Source organism: Lithobates pipiens, unplaced genomic scaffold (genome assembly GCF_037356315.1).
Source record: "Lithobates pipiens isolate NorthernLeopardFrog02 unplaced genomic scaffold, aLitPip1_a1.2 Scaffold_19, whole genome shotgun sequence".
Lineage (NCBI taxonomy): Eukaryota > Metazoa > Chordata > Amphibia > Anura > Ranidae > Lithobates > Lithobates pipiens.
Window position 1 is genome coordinate 156,312,969 of NW_027507764.1, and position 23,109 is coordinate 156,336,077.

The following is a 23,109-nucleotide window of genomic DNA, read 5'->3' on the forward strand; positions in this document are numbered from 1 at the left end:
TACATAAAGGACAAAGACTTAGCTTATGCACACTCACAATGACACACAGTCATGCTGGCATACTTTCTCGATCAATAATAATAATAATAATCTCTTACCTTTCTTGGTCCTTTGATCTGGAGAAATCTGAACAATTGCCCACCCAACAACCCCCTTTAATCCCTGTTATTGTGGCAACAATAAATATACTACACAGGGCACATTATCTCTGGATAAGAGATCCTTCACTGACCATAAAATGCTAAATGGAGGGTTTAGCGTTCAGTCAGAACTTCCTGACCCCATCATATTTCTTTCAGAAACCATGAATCAGGCTGAGAGAGAAGTACAGTTAAATCACACTTGTTTATTAATAATAATAATAATAATAATAATAATAATAATAAAAAGGTAAACAGAGTAAATGTAGTCAAAACATAGCCAGAGTGGGTCACTGTGGAGAGAAAGGAGCTGGCAATTACCTGACAGCTGAGCGGCCAGCTTTGAGAAGGAAGGGCTGAGCCCAGCCCGGACACTACCCCCTTCTCAATGACCCCTCCACCTCGGAGGACCACCAGGCTTGAGGGGAAAACGTCTATGGAAATCACGGAGGAGGACGTGCATGTACATCCGAGGATGAGACCCAAGAGCATTCCTCTGGACCGTAACCTTTCCAATGCACCAGGTACTGTATACTCCCCCACGGTACCTACGGGAGTCAACAATGGACTGTACTTCATACTCCTCATGGTTCTCAATCTGCACAGGATGAGGATGAGGCACAAAGGTGGTAAAGCAGTTGCAGACCAAAGGTTTTAATAAGGAGACATGAAATACATTCCAGATACGCATATTAGAAGGAAGGTCTAATGCGTAACCCACTGGGTTAATCCTGCAAATAATATGGAAAGGCCCAACATACTGAGCTGCGAACTTCAGAGAGGGAACACAAAGTCGGAGGTTGCAAGATGACAGCCAGACCCTGTCCCCAACCTGGTAGAAAGGTGCAGGCAGGAGTCTGCGGTCAGTGAGGAGTCTGCACCCATCATTAGCATGTCACAAAGCCTCCTGGACTTGTGCCCAAGTGGAACAAAGACCACGGAGATGCTCCTCTAACACAGGAATACTCTGCAGAACAATGAAGAGACATTTTCAAGAACCAGCCAACCACCCTAAGGCGGATATAAAATCAGCCTTCCGTCTCTTGCCTATCTCTCCTGAGGCGTTTAGCTCCCTAGGTTTTCAATTTGAGAATTGTTTTATCTTTGACAAGTGTCTCCCTATGGGATGTTCCTTGTCATGTTCATATTTCAAAACTTTTTCCACATTTTTGCATTGGGTTGCCCTGGGAGTTGGGTAACTCTGCAATGAAATCCATAGACAGGTGGGTCCATGGCCATGGACCCGAGCGGCAAGAATTGTCACCCAAAGGAGAAGTGAGACTGCTGCGAACTGTAGCCAGAATATGATCAGGAGAAATCACAGGAACCGGAACTGATTCCATCTTGGAAGTGGAGGAAAATTGTCGTGACAGAGGGTCAGCCCTTACATTCGTCGTACCATAAGAATGAGACAATGTAATTGAAACTAGACAAGAAATGAGCCAATCAGACAAGAATGTAAGATTCTTATGGTCAGTAAGAACGAGAACCGGCACAGTGGTACCTTCGAGGAGACGTCTCCATTCATTTAGGGCTAAAATGATCGCTAACAGCTCTCTGTCACCAATCTCGTAATTGCACTCTGCAGGTGCCAATTTCTTGGAAAAGTAGCCACAAGGATGCATAGCGCTCACTGAGGTAGGATGTTGAGACAGAAGGGTGCCAACTCCAGTCTCAGAAGCATCAACCTTAAGGATAAAAGGTAACGTAGGATCAGGATGTGCCAACACAGGAGCAGAAACAAAGGCAGCCTTGAGACTCTCAAAGGCCTTAATGGACTCTGGAGACCTACTCTCTGGGTTACCGATCTTGCTGGTCATATCAGCCAGGGGCTTGACCAGAGACGAATAAAGTTCTGACAATAGTTGGCAAAGCCAAGAAAACACTGCAGAGAATGTAAACCCATGGGTCAGGGCCACTGTAGGACTGTTGAAAGTTTCTCTGGGTCCATCGAGAAAACCAGCAGTGGAAATTACATAGCCCAGGAATTTCACCTGTTCATGATGGAATTCGCAGTTCTCCAATTTACAATAGAGATTATTCTCTCTTAGTTTCTGAAGCACACGACAGACATCTGTGTGGTGGCTCTCCAGGGACTTGGAAAATATGAGGATATCGTTGGTATAAACCCCCACACATAACTGCAACAAATCTCGGAGGACATTGTTAATAAATTCCTGGAAAACTGCTGGGGCGTTACAAAGGCCAAAAGGCATTACGAGGTACTCATAATGGCCTGTTCTGATATTAAATGCAGTTTTTCCACTCGTCACTCTCCTTAATCATCAGAAGATTGTATGCCCCTCTCAAATCAAGCTTTGTGAAAACCCGTTGCTCTCTTGAGGCAGTCAAATAACTCCGTAATCAATGGAATCGGATAAGCATTCTTAATCGTGAAACGATTGAGAACGCTATAATCAATACAAGGTCTCAGTTCACCACTCTTCTTCTTCACAAAGAAAAAAACAACACAAGCAGAAGATGAGGATTTGTGGATGAAACCTCAAGAAAGTGCGTCTGCAACTTACTCTTACATGGCCCTATCCTCCAAGACCGACAAAGGGTAAACCCGGCCACGAGGGGATATGGCACTAGGCTGAAAGTCAATTGCGCAATCATACGACCAGTGTGGAAGCAAACTACCGGCTTCACCTTTGTCAAAGACATCACTAAAATCGCGATACTCCTCCGGCAAGGAGGAGAGTGAAGAGGTGCACAGGACCTTGGCTACTTTCTGGAAGCATGACTTACTGCATTGTGGCGATCGGGAGAGAACCTCAGCATGGAACCAATCAAAAGAGGGGTTGTGCCTCTGTAACCAAGGATAACCACTAACCAGCAGAAACTTAGGTGAAAAAATAACTTGGAATTGAATTATCTCATGGTGAAGAGCCCCTACAGCCATGGACAATGGGACAGTCTCGTGAGTCACATGGGCAGGCTGTAGAGCCTCAATGGCAAGTGGTGTGTCACGCAGCTGCAGCGGAATTGAGTGCTTCAATACAAAGGCAGCATCAATGAACAGGCAGCCCCAGAGTCAATTAGAGCCTGTATCTCGACGGACGACTCAACCCAAGAAAGGGTAACTAAGACCAGGGGCTTATCCTTATGGATAACTGGGGACAAAACAACACCACCTAGGGTCTGTCTGTGACAGAACCTCAAGGTTCGGGCGTTCCCTGGATGGGTAGGACAAGACTTCAAAAAGTGACCTGTCTGGCCACAATAAAGGCACAATCTCTCCCTCCTCCTAAGGGTTCTCTCATTCACAGAGAGACACGTGAAGCCAAGTGCATGGGTTCATCTTCACAGATCGACTTGGTACCAGGAGGCATGGGAGGTGAGGGAGGCAAGGGTGGGACTGCAAAGTTCGGAGACAAATGTACAGGAATCTTCTGCAAGAGCTCCTTAAAAGGAAGTCTTTCTCTGAGTCTGGAGTCAATGAGGATGGCAAACATGATCAACCTCTCCAGCTCAGTGGGTATATCTCGGGCTGCTATCTCATCCTTGATGGTATCTGAGAGACCATGAGAAAAGGCCTCATTGTTCCAAGCAACCTCTACTGCCAGAGTACGGAATTCAATGGCATAATCGGCAACAGTTCTTGTACTCTGTTTGATGGACATGAGGCACTTGGCAGCAGAAGCGGAGCGTGCGGAATGTCAAATATCCTTTTAAAAGAAGCTGCAAACTCTGGGTAATTCAAGACAACAGGTTTTTCCGGCTCCCGTAGAGGGTTTTCCTAGGCCAAGGCTCTCTCAGAAAGCTTCTGTCCGTGGGAAAGCCTAGGGAAGCATCTCAAAGTATATCTAAACCTGGTTGAGAAACTCTCTGCATTGGACTGGATCACCTCGAAATTGCTGGGGAAGCGGAGCGGAACCAGACATACCTCTTATAGAGGTAATTCTCGAGGTGGGCGCCTGCACAGAGACTGGAGCAGCAGCAGGGATGGCCTGCAACACAGGTTGGCCTTGCCACTCAGGAGCATTTGTAACACCATGGCAAACTGATCCATGCAGTGATCCTGCTCATCTAATCTGGAAAAAATATTACCAACAAGTGGATTGACTGCACTTTCTGAATTCATGACCTTTGCCTACTTTCAGGAACCATGAATCAGACTGAGACAGAAGTACAGTTAAATCACACTTGTTTAATAATAATAAAAAGGTAAACAAAGTAAATGTAGTCAAAACATAGCCAGACTTCAGGAACCGGGATGGATAGTCAGACAAGCCAAAACATCAGGGAGCCAGAGATGAGCGTAGTAGAACAGCAAACAGGATCTGGAGCCAGAAGGAATGCCAGCCAAGCAGGTCTAACAGGAACACAGGAGAGCATCTCTAGAGATGTGACCGAGTCACTGTGGAGAGAAAGGAGCTGGCAATTAGCCGACAGCTGAGCAGCCAGCTTTGAGAAGGAAGGGCTGAGCCCAGGCCTGATAATATCACCAATAATATTAGACTTACATGCATAGTTTTTTTGATTATTATAATACAGACATGGGCTGTTTCCATTTTAAAATAGATTTTCTGTATTCCATTCATCACAGGCGACACTATATTTTCTGACAACAAAAAACTTATATAGCTGTTCATGGCTCTAGAAACATTGTATTATCTAACAACTGCCAGAGATTTCATGACTAGCGCAATACAGCATGAGCATGCCATGTCTGAGAGAGCTGCAAGAACAAGGACAAGGTCATATTCCGCTAGTTACGTGATTATTTGACCACAGTAAGGTAAAGAGACATAAAGCAACACATATATATCCAATGTTGAAAGTGCAGTATCTCACAGCAACGGATCACTTTTCACTGTCTGCTAACAGATTTCTAATTTATATTGCTCACTGCACTTTTTTATATCATTGCTACGTGCCAAGCCAGTGTTGAGTATTTTAATAGCCCAAATTCACAGAGCTAACACACTGGGATACTTATCCTTATTTACAAAAAAAAGTTATTTTCAGTTGAGCCAATGAAATTTGAGAATTACAGTCATGTGTATAAAAATAGAGTGCCTTAAGCTGGTGTTAAAGCTTTGTGAATTGAGACTTGTGCATTGATTTACTAAATTGTGAAAAATTTGAAATGTATCAAACTGAAGCGAAGAGAGGAAGTGGTCACTTATTCATCCAATCATGTGTAGATGTTACTTCAATTTACATTTTACTCAATAAGACCCTTAGGGTATATATACAGTATGAAATAAAACTTCTACTACAGAAAGATAGATAGATAGCTAGCTAGATAAATAGAATCAAACAAGCTGTCTCTCTTTTTATTACTTTGACTGCAAATATAACAAGAAAGGTTGAAAGAGGACACCTGCTCTCTTGGCTTTTAATGAGTTACTATAGGGACTTCATTAAATCCAAATCAATGCTGATCAATAGGGACAAGCATGCCCTTTGAGTAACCTTCTGTCCTCACCACTGGATTAATTGATTCTGTTAGAAAATTCAATAATGTTGATTTTATATTAAAGATGTATTTAATCTTAAAAAAAAAACAAAAAAAACAATTCAGTTAATTTACTACAAACTGTAATTATTACTGTGCTAAAAATCTATAAAAAGTAAAAAAGTAAATAGCAATACTCCAATCTCATACTTATTTTAATATATATATATATATATATATATATAATTCTATATTATTTATACATGTAAGCCTGCAATAACATGTCACATTTCTAAATGCTAATAGTTCTACCATTTGTGTTTTCTTTTAGCACTAAATATGTTTTAAATTGCATTTTTTTTAATGTAAAGAAATATATATCAACTTAAAAACACTGACATTTTATGTTGATAATTTTTTTTATGTGCAATGTTATTGTTATTATTGTCATTTATTTAACCACACAATAATGTCAGCTCATTAAAACTAATGTTGCTAGCTTTCCCAGGAATTCACACTAGCAGAAAATATAAACTCTAGCTTCACTGCAATTATATTGTAAATGACACAGGACAGCATATTATTCTGAACAGAAAATCATGGGAGTTAAAATAAAGAGCTTTTTGGAGGGTATTTTCTCTACAGAAATAAATCCCAACTTTTAAACTTAGTTGTAAAACAGGTGAATATAGTAAAAATATCTCCTAAGATCCTGTAAAAAAAACAAAAAAACTCTATGGATTCAGCAATACTGGACTGTACATTCTAAAGTTCTCTAAATAAAACTGTTGTGTTTGCAGAAATAATGAAGAGCCATCGGTTCTGTGTTCTAGTCAGGCTACATCACTAGTTAAATCCATGAGTCACTGTGATAAAATGTATGCACCTACGTTGTTTGGTCATAAAGTTTTTTGGGGATAAAGATACACTGCATTCATTCTATAGGACATCCACATAATATTCATAATATTTTGTAATGTAAAAACCAGCTAAAATAAGGTAAGAAAAACATTGTCATACAAAATGCAATACAGTTTAACTGAAAATTTCACACATTTAAAATCCTTAATAGCAAAGTGCCTGAATATTGTTAATTCATAGTTAATAATGTGACATTAAGAGAGATTGGTTTACAATAAAAACTAACACTGAACAGACTAGCTACAAAATATGCAAATATGCTTAAATATTAAACAAAAAAAAAATAATCTTGATCACTTTATCGGTACTATGTTAATCCAGATAGACATTCTAATGTGTATCTTTCAGTCCAGGATAAATTCAGAAGATAAAAACTTTAAGTCTAATGGGCTTTATATAAAGGACTTCAATGTGACAGGTACTATACTGCAACAGATCAAAGATCACATATATACTGTAGCTAGTGGGAGAGACTGAAAGACACAGAAATGTGCTCATAGCACATACAGCAGAGAATAAATCTATAATTCAAGCACAAAGGAGAATAGAGAAATTCCTAATGTTAAGAGAAATAAAAACATTTTAATCTCCTAGCAACCTGAACTACGGCTTTCGGCTGATTACAGATGAGCTCTGAAATGACGGACGGGTGCTAAAACTATGCAACTTTAAATCATCACAGACAATGGATGTGACAATGCTGAGACGATGATGTGAATGAGCCCCTTTTTTATGGATTAAGGAAAAAAAAAATCAAGCAGACCCGACCCTACCTTTTTTCTGTGAGAACATCGGAGACTGTCCTTGTGCAAAAGTTGCTTTTTCCTCAGAGAAATACCCTGGTTGGTTGTATGAATTCAGGGCCATGTCCATTTCTGAGTACTCGCTTTTAAACATGTTTCCAGGGTAACTAGAGGTATAAGCCTGATTCACCGCCCAGGCCTGATCCATATATATATTATTGCTGTGTAGGACATGAGCCTCACAAGAACTGTAGTTCTGACTATCTTCAATATAAGTGCAATATTCAGCGGGCTGCATGCAGTAGGTGTTAACAGCAGGCTGGGGCATATCGTACATTTCTTGAATGCAGTAGTTCATTTTGATTTTCCAGAACCAGCCTCTACTTTACACAGACACTACACACACACACACACACACACATGCATAGAAATAGAGTGGAGGGAGAAAAAAAAAACAACAAATGAATATCAAGCAGTGGCTGAAATCTGCCTCAAAGCTAAGCACCCAGAGTACGATTTGGAGCAGCAACTTCTGTGCTAAGGACCTATTTATATCTGCCATGCCACACAGCAGCCAAACATGTTGGAAAAGAGATTTGTAACAGTTTAAGGTCCTAATCTATGAGCCACTGCTAAATCCCAGGGAAGATGGCTGCTCAGACAGGTAGCAGGGGGTATTAGAGACACAACACAAGCAGCGGCAGACCCCAATCCTGTCTTGGTTTAAGTTGGGCCTATAACTTTGCAGGATCATATTTAGTGTGACATATGAGTGGTGAATACTTTACATGACATCTCGAGGAGTAAAGCCGAAGTGAGACAAGGGGCTATTGAAAATCCTAAAATCAATAAGCCCGAGTTTTTAACTCTATCCTTTTAGAAATTCAATAAAGGAACCTAGATGACCCATACCAGAATTTAAAAGGTAAATATGGCAGCAACCTAATCCACGATCAGTTCTATTGATTTGGTGTTACAGCTTTAACCATGTGGTAAAGAAGAACCTGCTGTGATGGGTGTATTGATTGGCATTCATGCGCTGTTTCAGTTATTTTTAACCCATTGTTTATGTTTTACACAATGTTTTACATCAAAAAGGTTGCAAGAAATGAGTACTGATGACTGGATAGACCTTTTTTTTATATCTTTCTTTATATTTTTTTATATTTAGGCTGGGTTCACACCGCTGCGGGGGGAGAACCGGATGTGATTCGCACAGCAAATCACATCCGATCTCCGTAGCGCTGCGAGTTCAGCCATACAGATAGTATGGCTGAACTCGCAGCGGTCCCGCAGCAAACTCGCACGGGACCCTTTTTTGGGTCCGCAACGGAATTGGATCGCATGGGGGTTCACACCATGCGATCCGATTCCTGTGCGAGTCGGCAGATCGCACTGCGATATGCCGACGGATCTGGGGGTGTCATTAACATAACATTGACACCCCCAGCCGTCCGCATAGGGCAGTGTGAACTGCCGGCGGGAGGTATGCGATGCGGGAAAACGCCGCGGATTCGCGGCGTTCCCGCATCGCAGCAATGTGAACCTAGCCTAAAAGACTTTTCTTGCCTATTAGCAAGTTTATTTACAGTATGTACATTTAACATGGGATCAGTATCAACATATTTTATTATTTAATAGCATATTAATTTTGAATACAGAAGAACTCAATCACTAAAACATCTTAAAAGTTTTAAAGTGCTATCAAAGTATGAAGCTATCATGAAAAAATACCTGCCAATGAAAGTATAAGTCACTGTTGTCCCATCAGGAAAACCCCTCTGAGAGGCCATGAAGCCATCACTGGAGGGGATGCATGTAGACATGAAGCTGCTGCAAAGAGGTTGCATGAGATCAGTAGCCCTTAGGTACAACAAACTGATTAAACAATGTAAAAACATATTTTTTTTTTTGAAATGGCAATTTTGTATATGCCAAGTGTTATACCCAAGCTTCTATGTTTACATTGTAATTATTAACACAAATGGGGCTCTGTTCATTACATATGTGTAGCATCCTTTAATGTGCTAGAAGGATAGTGCATGTTTTTTTTTTGTGAGAATAGGTACATTTCCAGGCTTGACTGGCAACCAAGCCTGGGTGTGTTGTGATCTGGGTTGGGAGTGACTTAGAGTAGATCTGGGTGACTCACAGGCAGCATCATGAAGACCTCCCACTTCTTTCCAGAATGTTCTAGTGTTTTCTAGAAGGGAAGGAGGAGAGGGGAGGTGCTGCTGATTGGGGTGTTCCAAGGAGCCCTGACCAATCCCCAATCTGGATTGGCAAGGGGCAGGCCTCCTTAAATACCTAGGGTCAGCCCAGCTGGGGAGAAGTTGTTTGAGTGGAAGCTGAAGATGGAGTGTTAGGTTGTCAGGGTCTTGAGGCTTGGTTGTGGACAGGACTCTTCTCACGAAACACAGAGGTGTTATGGACAGGTGACACGGGAGCAAGAGAGGACAGCTCGAGAGCACTGCAAAGCAAAGTCTCCAGGAGAGGAACAACAGGTCGAGGACCGGTGAGTGACACAAAGTCTGGAGAAGGCTGGGGAGTCAAGCCTGAGAGGACTCGGATATTGAAGTCTGGAATGGGTGCAAAGCCAGTGGAGTGGACTGTGGTGGCACGGGCAGTAGATAAAGGCAGCTGCAGCCAGGAGGGCTGGCAGGACCTGAAGATGTGGTACTGGGCTCAGTAGCCATGTGGACAGCTAGCACTAAGGACTAACAAGTTTTTGCTACACTAAAGGGGGCGCATGACCACTGAAGACGTTGGTGTGTAAGAATGAAACCAATAGGGTGCTTGATTGTGATAAGTCATCTCCGCTGTTTTTGAAACGCAGCTGGAACACACCACATCGTTTCCATGCACATGGATTTCTAAGCTGCAAGAATTTGCTGTTTTTATCTTGTTTTTATCAGTTTTTTTTGGGAATAAAACTGTGACATACTTCACTATGGAAGCCCTTTCTTTTTAATTTTTCCCACTAACCATTGGAAAACTTCCTTCAAATCGTTTTGTTCCTGGGAATGTGCTCAAACGATCTGGATTCACTTTGGTGTGTGTGTCTTTGGAGGTCGGTTAAACGCTGGGATCAACATTGGGATTGTGCACAACTCCTGCTGAATATACCCATATGTGCTTTATGACTACCTGTTATAGGGGTCATGGAAGTCTGGTGAGTAGGCTGTGTGACAGGTGATGGTGGTGGAAGATATTTCAGTCAAATTTACCTACTGTCCAGCAGGGATTTGAAGATTGTACACAATATCTGAAAAAGTTGATACATTGTCTGAATATTCACTATTTGCACTACTGAATTTTGGACTTTTTATACACATATTATTATATTATCATGTTGGTGCTCAGTTGAAACCACTTTTGCATGTTTGCACCCTATTAGGGAAGGAGTGCCGTTTAATCAATTTAGTATTGATTTTTACTTAAAGGGGCCGCAGTCCCTGCCTGAAAAGGGCATTCACCCCAGGCTTGGCTGAGCCAATGTCAGGCCTGCAAATCAGTGCAAGCTGGTAGAGGAAGTGCAAGCAAGTGATGTACTGAAGGTGTTGAGGAGAGATGGTCTGCAAGCTGGTGATGTGCTGGAGTTGAAGATTGGAGTTGTATATACTGGAGGTGTATATAGTCGGTCCCATGTATATTGTAAGGGATTAGCTCAGCAGCGGGATGTGCAGGGCCCCCTGGGTGGGTAACAGCACGGTGAAATAGCCACAGACAGACAGCAGGATCTTTGTGAAAGCAAAAACTGTGGTTTATTTACATGTTTGTGGTTACAAAGTGCAGGTATCAAAAACAGGTAAAATAAAACAAAACAGAAAATAAACCATTGCCACTTTGGACGTCTAATGCCGCATCTTCGGTTCTTCTTGCGGGCCTCCGCTTTCTTCTTCCAGCTCTTTTACTAACGGTGGCCCGGTCTTCTGTCGCCGCTGTCGCCACCTTCTCTTCTTCTTCCTTGAGATGTTGACACGACGCTGTCTCTGGCCGCAATGACAGGGACGTGTTGCGCGGCGACTTATATAGGGACTATGGGCGGGGTCACCGAGTGATGTCCCCGCCCATTATGATGTCACAGTCCCAGTATCCTCTGGGACTGTGACATCATAAGGGGCGGGGACATCACCCGCTGACCCCGCCCATTGTCCCTATATAAGTGGCCGCACACCGTGTCCCTGTCATTGCGGCCAGAGAGAGCGTCGATGCAACATCTCAAGGAAGAAGAAGAAGAAGAGAAGAAGAGAAGGCGGTGGCGACAGAAGACCGGGCCACCGCTAGTAAAAGATCTGGAAGAAGGAGCAGAGGCCCGGCAAGAAGAACCGAAGAGGGGTACAAGACTCCCGAAGTCGGAAGAAGAGGCGGCGGTGACAGAAGACCGGGCCACCGCTAGTAAAAGAGCTAAAGGAAGAAAGCGGAGGCCTGGCAAGAAGAACCGAAGAGGGGGACAAGACCCCCGAAGTCGAAGAAGACCCCCGGAGCTGTGCAATAAATTATTTTGAAACCTTGTGTTGTGTTTTATTTAAATTTTTTTCACCAGGTGAATGGGTAGGGGTACATTGTACCCCAATACTCATTCACATAGGGTGGGGGGCCGGTATCTGGGGGCCCCCTTATTAAAGGGGGCTCCCAGATTCCGATAAGCTCCCTGCCCGCAGACGCCAACAACCAACGGCCAGGGTTGTCGGGAAGAGGCCCTTGTCCTCATCAACATGGGGACAAGGTTCTTTGGGGTGGGGGGGCCGCAGGGCCTCCCCTTCCCCAAAGCACCCCCCCATGTTGAGGGCACGCGGCCTGGTATGGCTTGGGGGGGTGCTCGCTCGTCCCCACCCCCTTTCCTGACCGGCCGGGCTGCATGCTCGGATAAGGGTCTTATATGGACCTTGGGGGGGACCCCCACGCCGTTATTTTGGCATAGGGCTTCCCCTTTAAGTCCATACCAGGTGACGGGGCCAGCAACGTGTCGAAGTGACATTGAATTCCTTCGCTAGTCCTGGCTACCTGGAGCCATGTGTGAGCAAGACCGTTCATTTCAAAAGTCCGACAGACTCCTGCCATAGTCTGGCGGACCTAGTCCGCCAGACCTAGTCTGCCGGAAAAGTCCGGTTGTGTGTGGGCAGGTCCGCTCATTCGGAAAGTCCGGCGGTTTGTCTGCCAGACTAAGTCCGCCGGATAGTCTGATTGTGTGTACGCGGCATAACTACAAAAACACAGGAACCTGACAACTTGTTCTGCCACAGCCTATCGCTGCCCAGACACTTGGCGGTCACAAAGAAATAAACAGAGGCTTTTACTCAAACAGACTTAATCTCATCATTCAGAGGTATTGCTGCTCCCCAGTCTGCAATGCACAGAGATCTGGTTCCAGGGTGGAGCCCCTTGTTGATGCAACCTGAGAATTTTTTAGAGCCCTGAGTGCTTTATTGGTTACACCAGAGCTTGTTAACCCTCATTGAGCCCAAACAGGCTCACTACACAGCACAAACACAAAAGCAATCAGTGTACAGCATGAACCTGTGACAAACATATCTACCATCCTAGATTTTCCTGGCTTCCTGTCACAATATATTGTTCTGCAAATCAGTGTGGGCATCTTATGAATATCCCATCCCCATCCAAGTTTATTCCCCTCAATAAAAATAAAAACAAAATTCAAGGACTGGTTTTCTGCCTAAGGGTGAATAAGAACTGTGTCCCTGGCTGGGCAGGGTGACAGACGGACTACAATGCTCAGCAGCCCCTGCATGGGTACAGCTACATTTGGGGGCTAGATCCAGGATGTCTGTTCACTGGTAACATGTCAGCCACTGCCCCTAGCAACTGAAGTTGACCGAGCCAGGGGAACTGTACTTTGTTCCACCAATAGAGGGATTTAACTCAAGAGAAGGATTTATGTGCTCTACCTGTCACTCAGTACTACAGTAACAAGTGCCATTGCCCATAGCAACCAGCGGGAACAGTCAAGTTATTGCTGCCTGCTTAACCAGGTGCCCAACCATGGCTGGGACTGACACTTGTGCTTTAAATCTGCAATTCAGTAATTTTCTACCATGTGCTTTCACCCATGGCAACCACGGCGGGCGATCGCACCCATGGATTAAAAATATGTCCAGCATTCTACAATTGCTGGAAATCTTGAATGTTTGCTTCAAACTTCTGCTTTATACAGGAAAGTGTGCCTGGAGATGTCCGCTATTGCATGGGGTTATCGGGTTAAGCCTGTGGGTGTAACTGTGCTGAAAGTATTCCTTTCAGTGAGGCATGGGTCTCAAACTTTATTGTTGCTACCGGCAACCACCGGAAAAGTCAGCGGTCACCTGCCTTCAGTTGCTCGGTTTCACAGAAGTCAGCCTGTCTGGAAGCGAGGGGCGGTGCCACACCCTAGAGGAGACGCAGCGTTCCCTGCTAGCAGACATCACAAGGCAGAGGAGCAAGATGGCCAAGTGTGTTCATGTGTTTCCAGAGATGACCTGGTTGCCTGATCTGCAAGAGTGGACACGGTGTGTGGTATGGATTGTAAGGTGAACCCTAAGCCAAAATGTTTTTAAAAAATGGAGTGGGGTCCCTCCCAAAATCCATACCAGATCCTTATCTGAGCATGTAGGTGGTGAGCAAACCCCACCTTCCTGAACCATACCAGGCCACATGACCTTAAAGCGGGATTCCACCCTAAAGTGGAACCTCCGCTGATCGGATCCCTCCCCCCCTCCGGTGTCACAATTGACACCTTTCAGGGGGGAGGGGGGTGGAGATACCTGTCAAAGACAGGTATTTTCACCCACTTCCGGGCATAGACTCCCGTGGGAGTCTACGCCATTTCCTGCCCTGCCGTGCTGTCTGCTGGGACACGCACAGGTCCCAGTGACAGCGTGGAGATTTCCTATTGCGCGGCGCGGCTCGCGCAGGCGCAGTAGGGAACCGGGAAGTGAAGCCGATTCGCTTCACTTTCTGATTCCCTCACCTAGAATGGTGGCGACAGCAGCCGAGAGCCGAGCGATCGATCGGCCTCGGCTGCCGGCATCTCTGGAACCCGGGACAGGTGAGTGTCCATTTATTAAAAGTCAGCAGCTGTAGTATTTATAGCTGCTGGCTTTTAATATTTTTTTTTTGGGTGGAATCCCTCTTTAACATGGGGGAGATGCTTTGAAGCAGAGGGGCTTTGCCCCCCATCCAAGTCCCCATGTTGATGTTTATGTCACCCGGTAACCCCACCCCTATGTTTACTTGTCATTCAGCTGTATTCCTGGGCAGGAAAAGTCATGTTTGGTGGGCAACAGATCTTTTTTTAATTTAGTGTGTTTTCATGCTTTTTTTAAATAAAGGACTTGTATTTTTATTAATCTTTTGAGCACTTTTTGGTGACTGGTACCCCATACTCATTCACAAAGGGGGCTGAGATCTGGGGGCTTCCAGATTCCAATAAGTCACCCCCCATCCCCACAACCACCGCCTCCAGAATTGTGGGGAAGAGACCCTTGTCCTCATCAACATGGGGACAAGCATGTGACCTGGTATGGTTGGGGGAGGGGTGGGGGCGCTCGCTCGTCGTTTCCCTTTCCTGGCCTACCAGGCTGCATGCTCAAATAGGTGTATGGATTTGGAGGGGGATGCCATTTTTAAAAATAAAATAATATGGATTGGAGGAAACCCTTACGCAGTTTTTGTTCTCTTTTTTGAATTGCCGGCAATTGTTTTGTTTACATTCAGCTGCCAGTGGGGAGTCATCTGTTGTTAGGGACATGGCAGCCAGCTTGCCGGTCTGCTCCTTAGCAACCAGCTATGCTTCAAATAGAATTGGGATCATCGATCAATTTTTTTTTTTTTTAACAAACCAGAATGTTCCTTTATTGCAAACAATGAAGACACGTTACATCAAATAAGTCCAACATGGACCAAATCCAAGCAAAGAAAAACAAAATATAGTACATGTACCGGAAGCAGACATAAAATGAAAATACATATCCAAAAAAAGGGAAAACGGGAAAGTTACAGGGAATAAGACAAAGAGAAGGAAGAAAAAAAAAAAAAAAGAAAAAAAAAAAAAAAAGGTAATTAGAAGGACGTGGGACCCCCACTCTCCCACCCAACAGCCCCACCCTCAGCCCGTCCATGCCATCCATACCTTGGAGAATTTTTGGGGACAGTGTCTGTTCATGTAAGTGAGTTTATATAACGGGAGCACCGCATTGATGGACTTTTCCCACATACCAACCGTAGGGGGGGAAGAGGTGTGCCACCTCAGTATAATTTCCCTTTTGGCATAGAACAGGAGGTTAGTCAACAGCAATTTGGTATATCTGGGCCTCTGATTATCGTCCTGAATCCCCAGCAAAGCCAATTCCGGCGACAGGGGGAGTTCCAGCTGGAGGCGACCATTAATAGTGTCAACTACCTGGGCCCAGTATTCAGCAACTTTGGGACAACTCCAGAACATATGGAAATACGTGCCCACAGCCTGTTTGCATCTGGGGCAGTCCCGCGATCGCTGGGGATACAGTTTATAAAGCCTTTGGGGAGTGTAGTAGACCCTGTGCAGGAATTTAACCTGAATCAGCTTTTCCCTGGAGGATATCAGGATAGCGGCGCTATCCGCCAGACAGTCCTCCCAGTCAGACCTATCCAGGCCAGGTAAGTCTGCCTTCCACAGGTCCCACAATTTATGCATCTTAGCAGAGTCCATCCGTAACAGGCCAAGGTACAGATCCGACAGGGGCCTATCCACCCTCTCCTGCACTAGTATCCCCTCAATAGGGTCCATCTGCAGTCTAATCGGGGAGGGGAACTGTGCCCCGATGGCATGGCGTAACTGGAGGTAGCGGAACAGCATCCAACCCGGCAAGCGGTACTTCTCCCGGAGGGCTGAGTAGGAGAGCAAGACACCATCCTCGTATATGTTCCCCAACGTGCTAATCCCATATCGAACCCAAATCCGCGGATCCGGCACTCTCTGTACATGGGAAAGACCAGGGTTGCCCCAAAGAGGGCAGTGAGGGGACCAGTCCCGCGGGCCAACAAGCCCTCGTCTGGCCACCATCCATGCCCTGAGGGTAGTTTTTGTAGGTGCCGGGAGCTCGCTGCGTGCCCGCCCCCCCTTATATACCAAGGCGCTCAGCTCAGTGAATGACCCCACGACCTCCGCTTCTAAGCACACAGCAGCATTCCCTCTAGGGAGCGCGAGCCACCACCGAACCGTGACCAACACCGCCGCCCAAAAGTACGCCCGATAATCCGGTAACGCCAACCCCCCACAGCGGGCAGGGAGCATCAGGGTAGCACGAGCCAGCCGGGGGGTCCCCCCCCTCCAAATAAAGGAGCCCACGCATTTGTCCACCTCCGCAAAAAAGGACTTGGGCACCCAGGTAGGACTTTGGCGAAAAACATACAAGAATTTGGGGAGGAAAATCATCTTCAGCAGATTGATGCGGCCCATAAGGTTCAGAGGGAGGGTGGCCCAAGCCGCACACCTAGTCCGAAGCTGGGACAGGACCGGCTGCAGATTAAGCTCCCCAAAGCTTGACAGCTCCCTTCCAACCCGGATGCCCAAGTATTTAAATTGATCGACCCAGCGGAGAGGCACATCTACAGTGCGGTCCTGCGCTTGCGGGTCAATTGGAAATAAAATGGATTTGGACCAATTAATGCGGATACCGGAAAATCTACCAAAGGTGTTAAAGATCTCAAGAGCCGCTGACAGGGAGTCATCCGCATCCTGGAGATACAGAAGGGCATCATCCGCGTATAACGAAATTTTCTCCTCCAGCGATCCCAGCCGCAGCCCCCGCACCCTCTCCGAGGCCCTAATCAGCACCGCCAGAGGCTCAATCGCCAGTGCAAACAGGGCCGGGGAAAGGGGGCAGCCCTGCCTCGTACCCCGCTGTAGTGGGAAGGATGTCGAGAGGCTATTATTGGTCCGAACACGGGCCCGAGGTTCCCGATACAGTATCCGATACAGTATCCGCAGCCAACGGAGAAACCTAGGCCCAAACCCGAAGCGACCCAAGAGTTCCCATAAAAAGACCCATTCCACCGAGTCAAATGCCTTTTCGGCGTCCAGGGAGGCGATGACCCGTTTCCCGCAGTTACTATGCGCTATGGATAAGTTAATAAAAAGGCGCCGGAGGTTGATGTCGGTGCCCTTCCCGGGCACAAACCCAGTTTGGTCTGAGTGGACCACCTCCTCTAATACCGCAGACAACCTGTTCGCCAGGATTTTCGCCAGCACCTTGACATCTACATTCAAGAGCGATATCGGACGGTAAGAGGAGCAGTCTTCAGGATCCTTACCCGGTTTGGGCACCAACACCACCACCGCCTCATACATAGATGCCGGTAGTGCCTCCAGACGGAAGCACTGAGCATACAGGGACACCAGCCGGGGGGCCAGTAGATCTAAATACTGTGAGTAAAATTCCCTAGGCAGGCCATCTGCCCCAGGGGTCTTCCCTGCCTGCAATTGCGACAGGGCAGCCTGGACCTCCTCCAAGGTAATATCCTTCTCCAGTGCCGAACATGCCTGACCACTAAGGGACGGAAGGGGAACACCCTCCAGGTATCCAGACAGCTCCTGAGAGCTATAGTCCACCCTGGTCGAGTATAGGTGTCGATAGTACTGGGCAAATCGTAGATTCACCTCCTCTGAGGACCGCAGTAATGTCCCGTCCAAGGCCCGTACCCCAGGAATGTGGTTGACCGCAAACTGTCCCTTAGCCAGCCATGCCATCAGACGTCCAGTCTTGTCCCCGTACTCAAAATTTTTTTGGGCTGTAACTAGCCGTGACTTCTGCATCCCCTCCACCCGATTCAGGGACAACCGGTGCAATGCAAATTGCCATTCCCCATAGGCCAGCTGATCAGGATTAGCCACATACCCTTCCTCCTTTTTCCTTAGCAACCCGCTCTAGTTCATCCAGGGAGTGGGAGGCCTGCCTGCGAGCGGCCGAAATCCTAGCAATATATTCCTCCCTAGTCCAAGCTTTAAAGGCATCCCACGTTACCAGGGGGGACAAGCCAGCCTCATTCTCCAGCCAGAAGTGGCACATCCCCTCCTGTACTGCCTCCCGCACCCCCTCATCCTCCACCCAGTACCTGGACAGCCTCCATATCCGCTCCCCCGGCTGCCCATACGACAACCTAAGGAGCAGCGGAGCATGGTCCGAAATTCCCCTGGACAGGATGTCCACCTCCAATACCCGCCGAAGCATGGAGCCGGAGGCGTACACCATATCAATGCGGGACAGGGTACGGTAAGTATTAGAGTGGCACGTGAACCGCCTGGAGTCCGGGTTAAACCGGCGCCAGACGTCTGTCAGGGCGAAGCTATCAGCCCAGGCAGCCAAACCAGGCGTCCACCTAGACGTCGCACCCATCCTATCCACATCAGGGGTTGAAGTCAAATTAAAGTCCCCCATTATCAAAACATCTTCCACCCCATAGGAGACCACTCGCTGCATCAACTCATGAAGCAGGGCCACATCCGCCGGGGGGGGGGGAGATATAACCCCACTAAAATGCAAGGGCTGTCAGCTAGCAAGGCATGAAGGATCACATATCTTCCGGCAGGGTCAGTCTTGATATCCAAGAGCTGGAAAGGCAGCTGCTTGTGTATCAGTATACTGACCCCCCTAGAGTAAGTAGAGTGCGTGGAGTGGTAGTGCGAGCCAACCCAGGCCCTTTTTAAACCCAGAATTCGAGAACCCAACAGATGAGTCTCCTGTAATACACAGACTTGTGGGGAGTATTTTTTAAGGTAGTTAAAAACCAGCGTCCTCTTTTGGGCAGAGTTCAGCCCCCGTACATTCCAGGAGATCATAGAAACCTTGGCCATTGTACCAGTAAAATAGAATGAGGCACACAGGACCGGACAGGTGCAGCGGCAGACAGTGCCAGCGCCCCCTCCAACCAAGCAGCACTGAGCCACCCCCACCGCCTCCCCCCCGTCCCACAGTCACCCATATTGGATATTTGAGCATGCCTTAAAGGAACAGAACAACAAAACATAAGAAAATAAATCAGAACATAACAAACCAACACCCACAGAGTGGGCAAACCCCAGTCAGCAACGGCCAACTTCCCCCCCCCTCCCCCACCCCGCAGAGCCCACCCAAGGTAAGTCTGCATGTTTCCCTAAAAACCGGCCCGAAGGCAACTAATAGCAGGAGGCGTGCGTGTTCTCAAGAGGCAGCAACGTGCAACGCCTCAGCAGCTGCAACAGTTAGAGTCACTCAATCTGTGCTGCCCTCATGTCTGTGTAAAACAGAATCAATTCCAAGAGATGCTGCCTGAAATTTTAAACCGTGTCAAGAAGATCACCCGACCGAGGCCAGGGGTGCAAACTTAAAGTACCTTGTGCTTCGCAGAAATGTACTGGAGAACCATCACTGTCCTGGAAAGCAGCGGGCATAAACGGACCGAAAGTGCAGGGGAGGCAGATGAAACAACCCTCAGCTTATGGAACTGTAGCCTGAAAGGTTCCTTTGAAGGTCAGGGGATTCATCATAGTGAAGACACCAGCAAAACGCTCCAGCACCCCCTTCTCCTCTTCCATGTATACAGTGTGACAGTTGGTCACTCCGATGTAAGTCTGCCCAATCGCAGCTATCTGGACCATATAAATAGCTAGGGTCTGCACGGAACACTCCACCGGCTTGATATAAAGCTGGGTCTCCTTGGGCTGCAGTGCTCGCTTGGGACAACCAAGCTTCCCCAGGTGCTGGACAAGATGTAGTTCCCCAAGTGATAATCTAGGGGGGAAAACAGCATCTGCAACGGAGCCAGCGCGAGCCCCACAATTCCCCCCTCCCCCATGCCAGGCGTCCAAAGCAAGTCCCAATAGAGTCCCCCCCACAAGTCCAAAAGCACCTAACCACCCCACTGCACGGGTCAATCCAACCAGTACTCACAGTCCAGCAGCCTAATAGACAAGGTAACTTGGTTCAGGTGTTCGGTACATCTTCATCCCCGTGGGGGGATAGTTTCAATCCACGCGGCCGCCTCCTTAGGGGACAGGAAAAACCTGGTAGTTTCCCCATCAATCACCCGGAGCTTGGCAGGGAAGAGTACGCTGTACTTGATGCCCTTCGCCCGAAGAGCCGCCTTCACAGCATCAAAGGAGCGGCGGAGCTTCTGCGTCTCCAGGGAGAAATCCGGGAACAGCATCAGCCGGTTATTCTGGTAGGTCAGCTCCCCCGCCGCCCTAGCCGCCCGAAGCAGCTCATCTCTGTCCCGGAAATTTAGCAGGCGTAGGATGAACGTACGGGGAGGGGACCCCTGCGGACCGGGCTGCGGCGGCAGCCTGTGGGCCCTCTCCACCGTAAAGTAAGGAGACAACCGAGCCGCAGGGAGCAGGGAACGGAGCATCTCCTCCGCAAATACAGCCGGATTCGGGCCCTCCGCGCCTTCCGCCAGACCCACAATGCGCACATTATTCCGGCGGCATCTGTTCTCAGAATCCTCGGCTCGGTGCTCCAGCAGTTTAACTCTAGTGTGCAGGGAACGGATGGCGATGGTATTTTGCCCCGCCGCATCTTCCACCAGTCCCACTCTGTGCTCAGCCTCCGACACTCGGGAGCGGACTTTATCCAGGTCCTGCCGGAGAAGGCCCACGTCCATCTGTACCTCCTCAATCTTATTAGTCAGGGCCGCCTGGCAGGATGTAACGGCCGTCTGACACGCAGCTATCGCAGCCATGACCTCAGGGATGCCCGGGGCTGATGCAGCAGTGTCCCCTCGCGCGTCTGTCTGAGACGCCATGTTACAGCGAGGCGGCCGGTCGTTAGGCCCAGAGGGAACCGGTCCGGTCTCCAGAGGAATATCAGGGGGAAATTTCAGTCTCTTACCCCCTTTTCCGCGCCCTGGGAGTCTGGAAGGCATTCACCGACCCCAACCACCAAAAAGCACAGCAATCCAAACGGTTTAGCAGGTTACAGGATAAAAAGGGCAGCAGAGCTCTCTGGCACACGTCTTCTCACTCCGCCATCTTGGACACGCCCCATCGATCAATTTTAAACCAATTAAAATTCTTCTGAAAATGTAGAATTTTCATTAGAAAATTAATATATGAAACAAAACAAAACAAATTTCAATAAAATTCATTACTATTTAATTTGGAGATTCGGATAGATCCAAAAGTTCGTCCAAAAATGGACCAAAACAAAAAAGACTGTATCCTGTACTGTACAATCAGAAAATACACCTGTTAGGTGCTTACAAAAAACAAAATGGTCACATTTGACTATGCCCTTGCTTTTTCTGCATCCTAGTCAACTAACTTTGCATGGGTTAGTCCATTAGGAGAAAAAGTGAAATAATGTGACTTGACTTGGTAATGGGTAAAGTTTTTATATTTTAATGACAGATCCACTTTAGACTGTAACATATTGTTACTCTTTCCACTTGCCCAGGTTTTACCTAGGTGGTCTAATTTTTATATCTATTTTAGCAACAAAGAGATGTGAAAGGGGGCATTAGTGCTCTTTTTGGGCCTTTTTCTTTTTTTTTTAAGGCTGGGTTCACATTTGCTGTGGCCGTGGCTCACAGCAGGGGACTGGTGCGTCACTGTACACCATTTCAGGTGCAAATCAAGTCCGAATTTTGGGCTGAATATTGGCTGAATTTTTGACTAAATGGCTAAATGGAGTCAAAGATGCACAGGACCCTTTTCCAGTGCACTGTGCAGCCATCCCAGAGCTGTGTTAACCGGCTCCATTGAGAGCCAGTCATGCGAATTGGATGCAGGGAAGCCAGCCTTAGCCCTTATTCACACAAAACGCGGGTTTGAAATTGTGCGAGTTCAGCTGAACTCACACAATTTCAAACCTGCATTTCAGTGCGATTTCGGGGGCGATTTAAAATATACCTGTGCGGATTCATGCACAGATGTCTATTGAAATTGCCCCAAAGTCACCAAAAGTAGTGCAGGAACTACTTTTGGAAATTGGTGTGGTGCTGCAAAGTCGGCGTCGCACCGATTGGGAGAGTGCCGTTGCTGGCAATAGGTTGCGATTTGGCATGCAATTTGACATGTGAACTTGCGCCAATGTGAATGGGAGCCTATGGCGTGTTGGACCCTTACCTTTCCAGGTATAGTCTGTTGCTTTTCAATCAGCCGCTAAGTTGGATGTGATTGACAACTGAGACGGTGTGCTGAAGCACTGCTCCACAACACAGTTCCTATGCAGGTCATGCATGGGTCGAACTCCAAACATATTTTCTTAAGAAAATCTGAGATTTTGTGCATTTTGTGATCTGATAGTGTCACCATTGATTTTAAAATTCGTCCAACAAAGCCTTAAATTTCACCTCATGCTGCTACAGAAAAAAAAATTTGTGTTTGGGAATCTTCTTTTCTCTCTGGTTGATTATATTTCTTGCACGATTCCCTCATCATTAATTCGAAAATCGTTTGTTTTTCAAAATTTTTTAACATGCCCGATCACTCAAATTTGATGGCTGCACAAAAATTGGCTGTTGCTGCTTAGTTAAGATTTTTTTAAATTGTTTTAGAATTTGACCCATACACGGCCAGCCTTAATGTATGTAAACAAAAAGCATTAATACAATATCAAGGCCCAGCAAAAATGTATTATATTGCAGCTTACTAAATCTTAGAAGAGTGGTGGCATTAATTAGCTTTTTTACTCTTTTTTTCCCTTATGTTCACCTGGTGTTTCATGCCAGTAAGTCTGGTAAGCATGGGGTACCATTCACCAAAAAATGCTCAAAGTGTGAGCTGGAGTTTGGCTTCAATTTGTTTAGTGTATCATAGCCCTTGTACAAACGGTCGGAGATTCAGACGGAATGTGTCCTATCGGACCGTTTTCTTGGTTAATCCGACTTTTTGTGGTCTCCATCAGACTATTACCGAGTATCCGACAGACCAAGTTTTCCAACTTGT

At 46.6% G+C, this 23,109-nt stretch overlaps 1 protein-coding gene across 3 annotated transcripts in view; it reads right to left on the reverse strand.

The window, feature by feature from the left end:
* The window catches only part of THRB (thyroid hormone receptor beta), a 649,445-nt gene that overhangs the window by 51,604 nt on the left and 574,732 nt on the right, over positions 1–23,109 (reverse strand). The window contains exon 1 of one of the 3 annotated variants that reach the window (XM_077491420.1): positions 7,242–7,738. The exons of the other annotated variants lie outside the window; for them this stretch is intronic. Within the exon in view, the coding sequence (XP_077347546.1) occupies positions 7,242–7,569 (328 nt within the window). The 5' untranslated portion in view covers positions 7,570–7,738. Of the gene's footprint in view, positions 1–7,241; positions 7,739–23,109 lie in introns of those variants that run through there. 3 annotated transcript variants of the gene reach the window in all.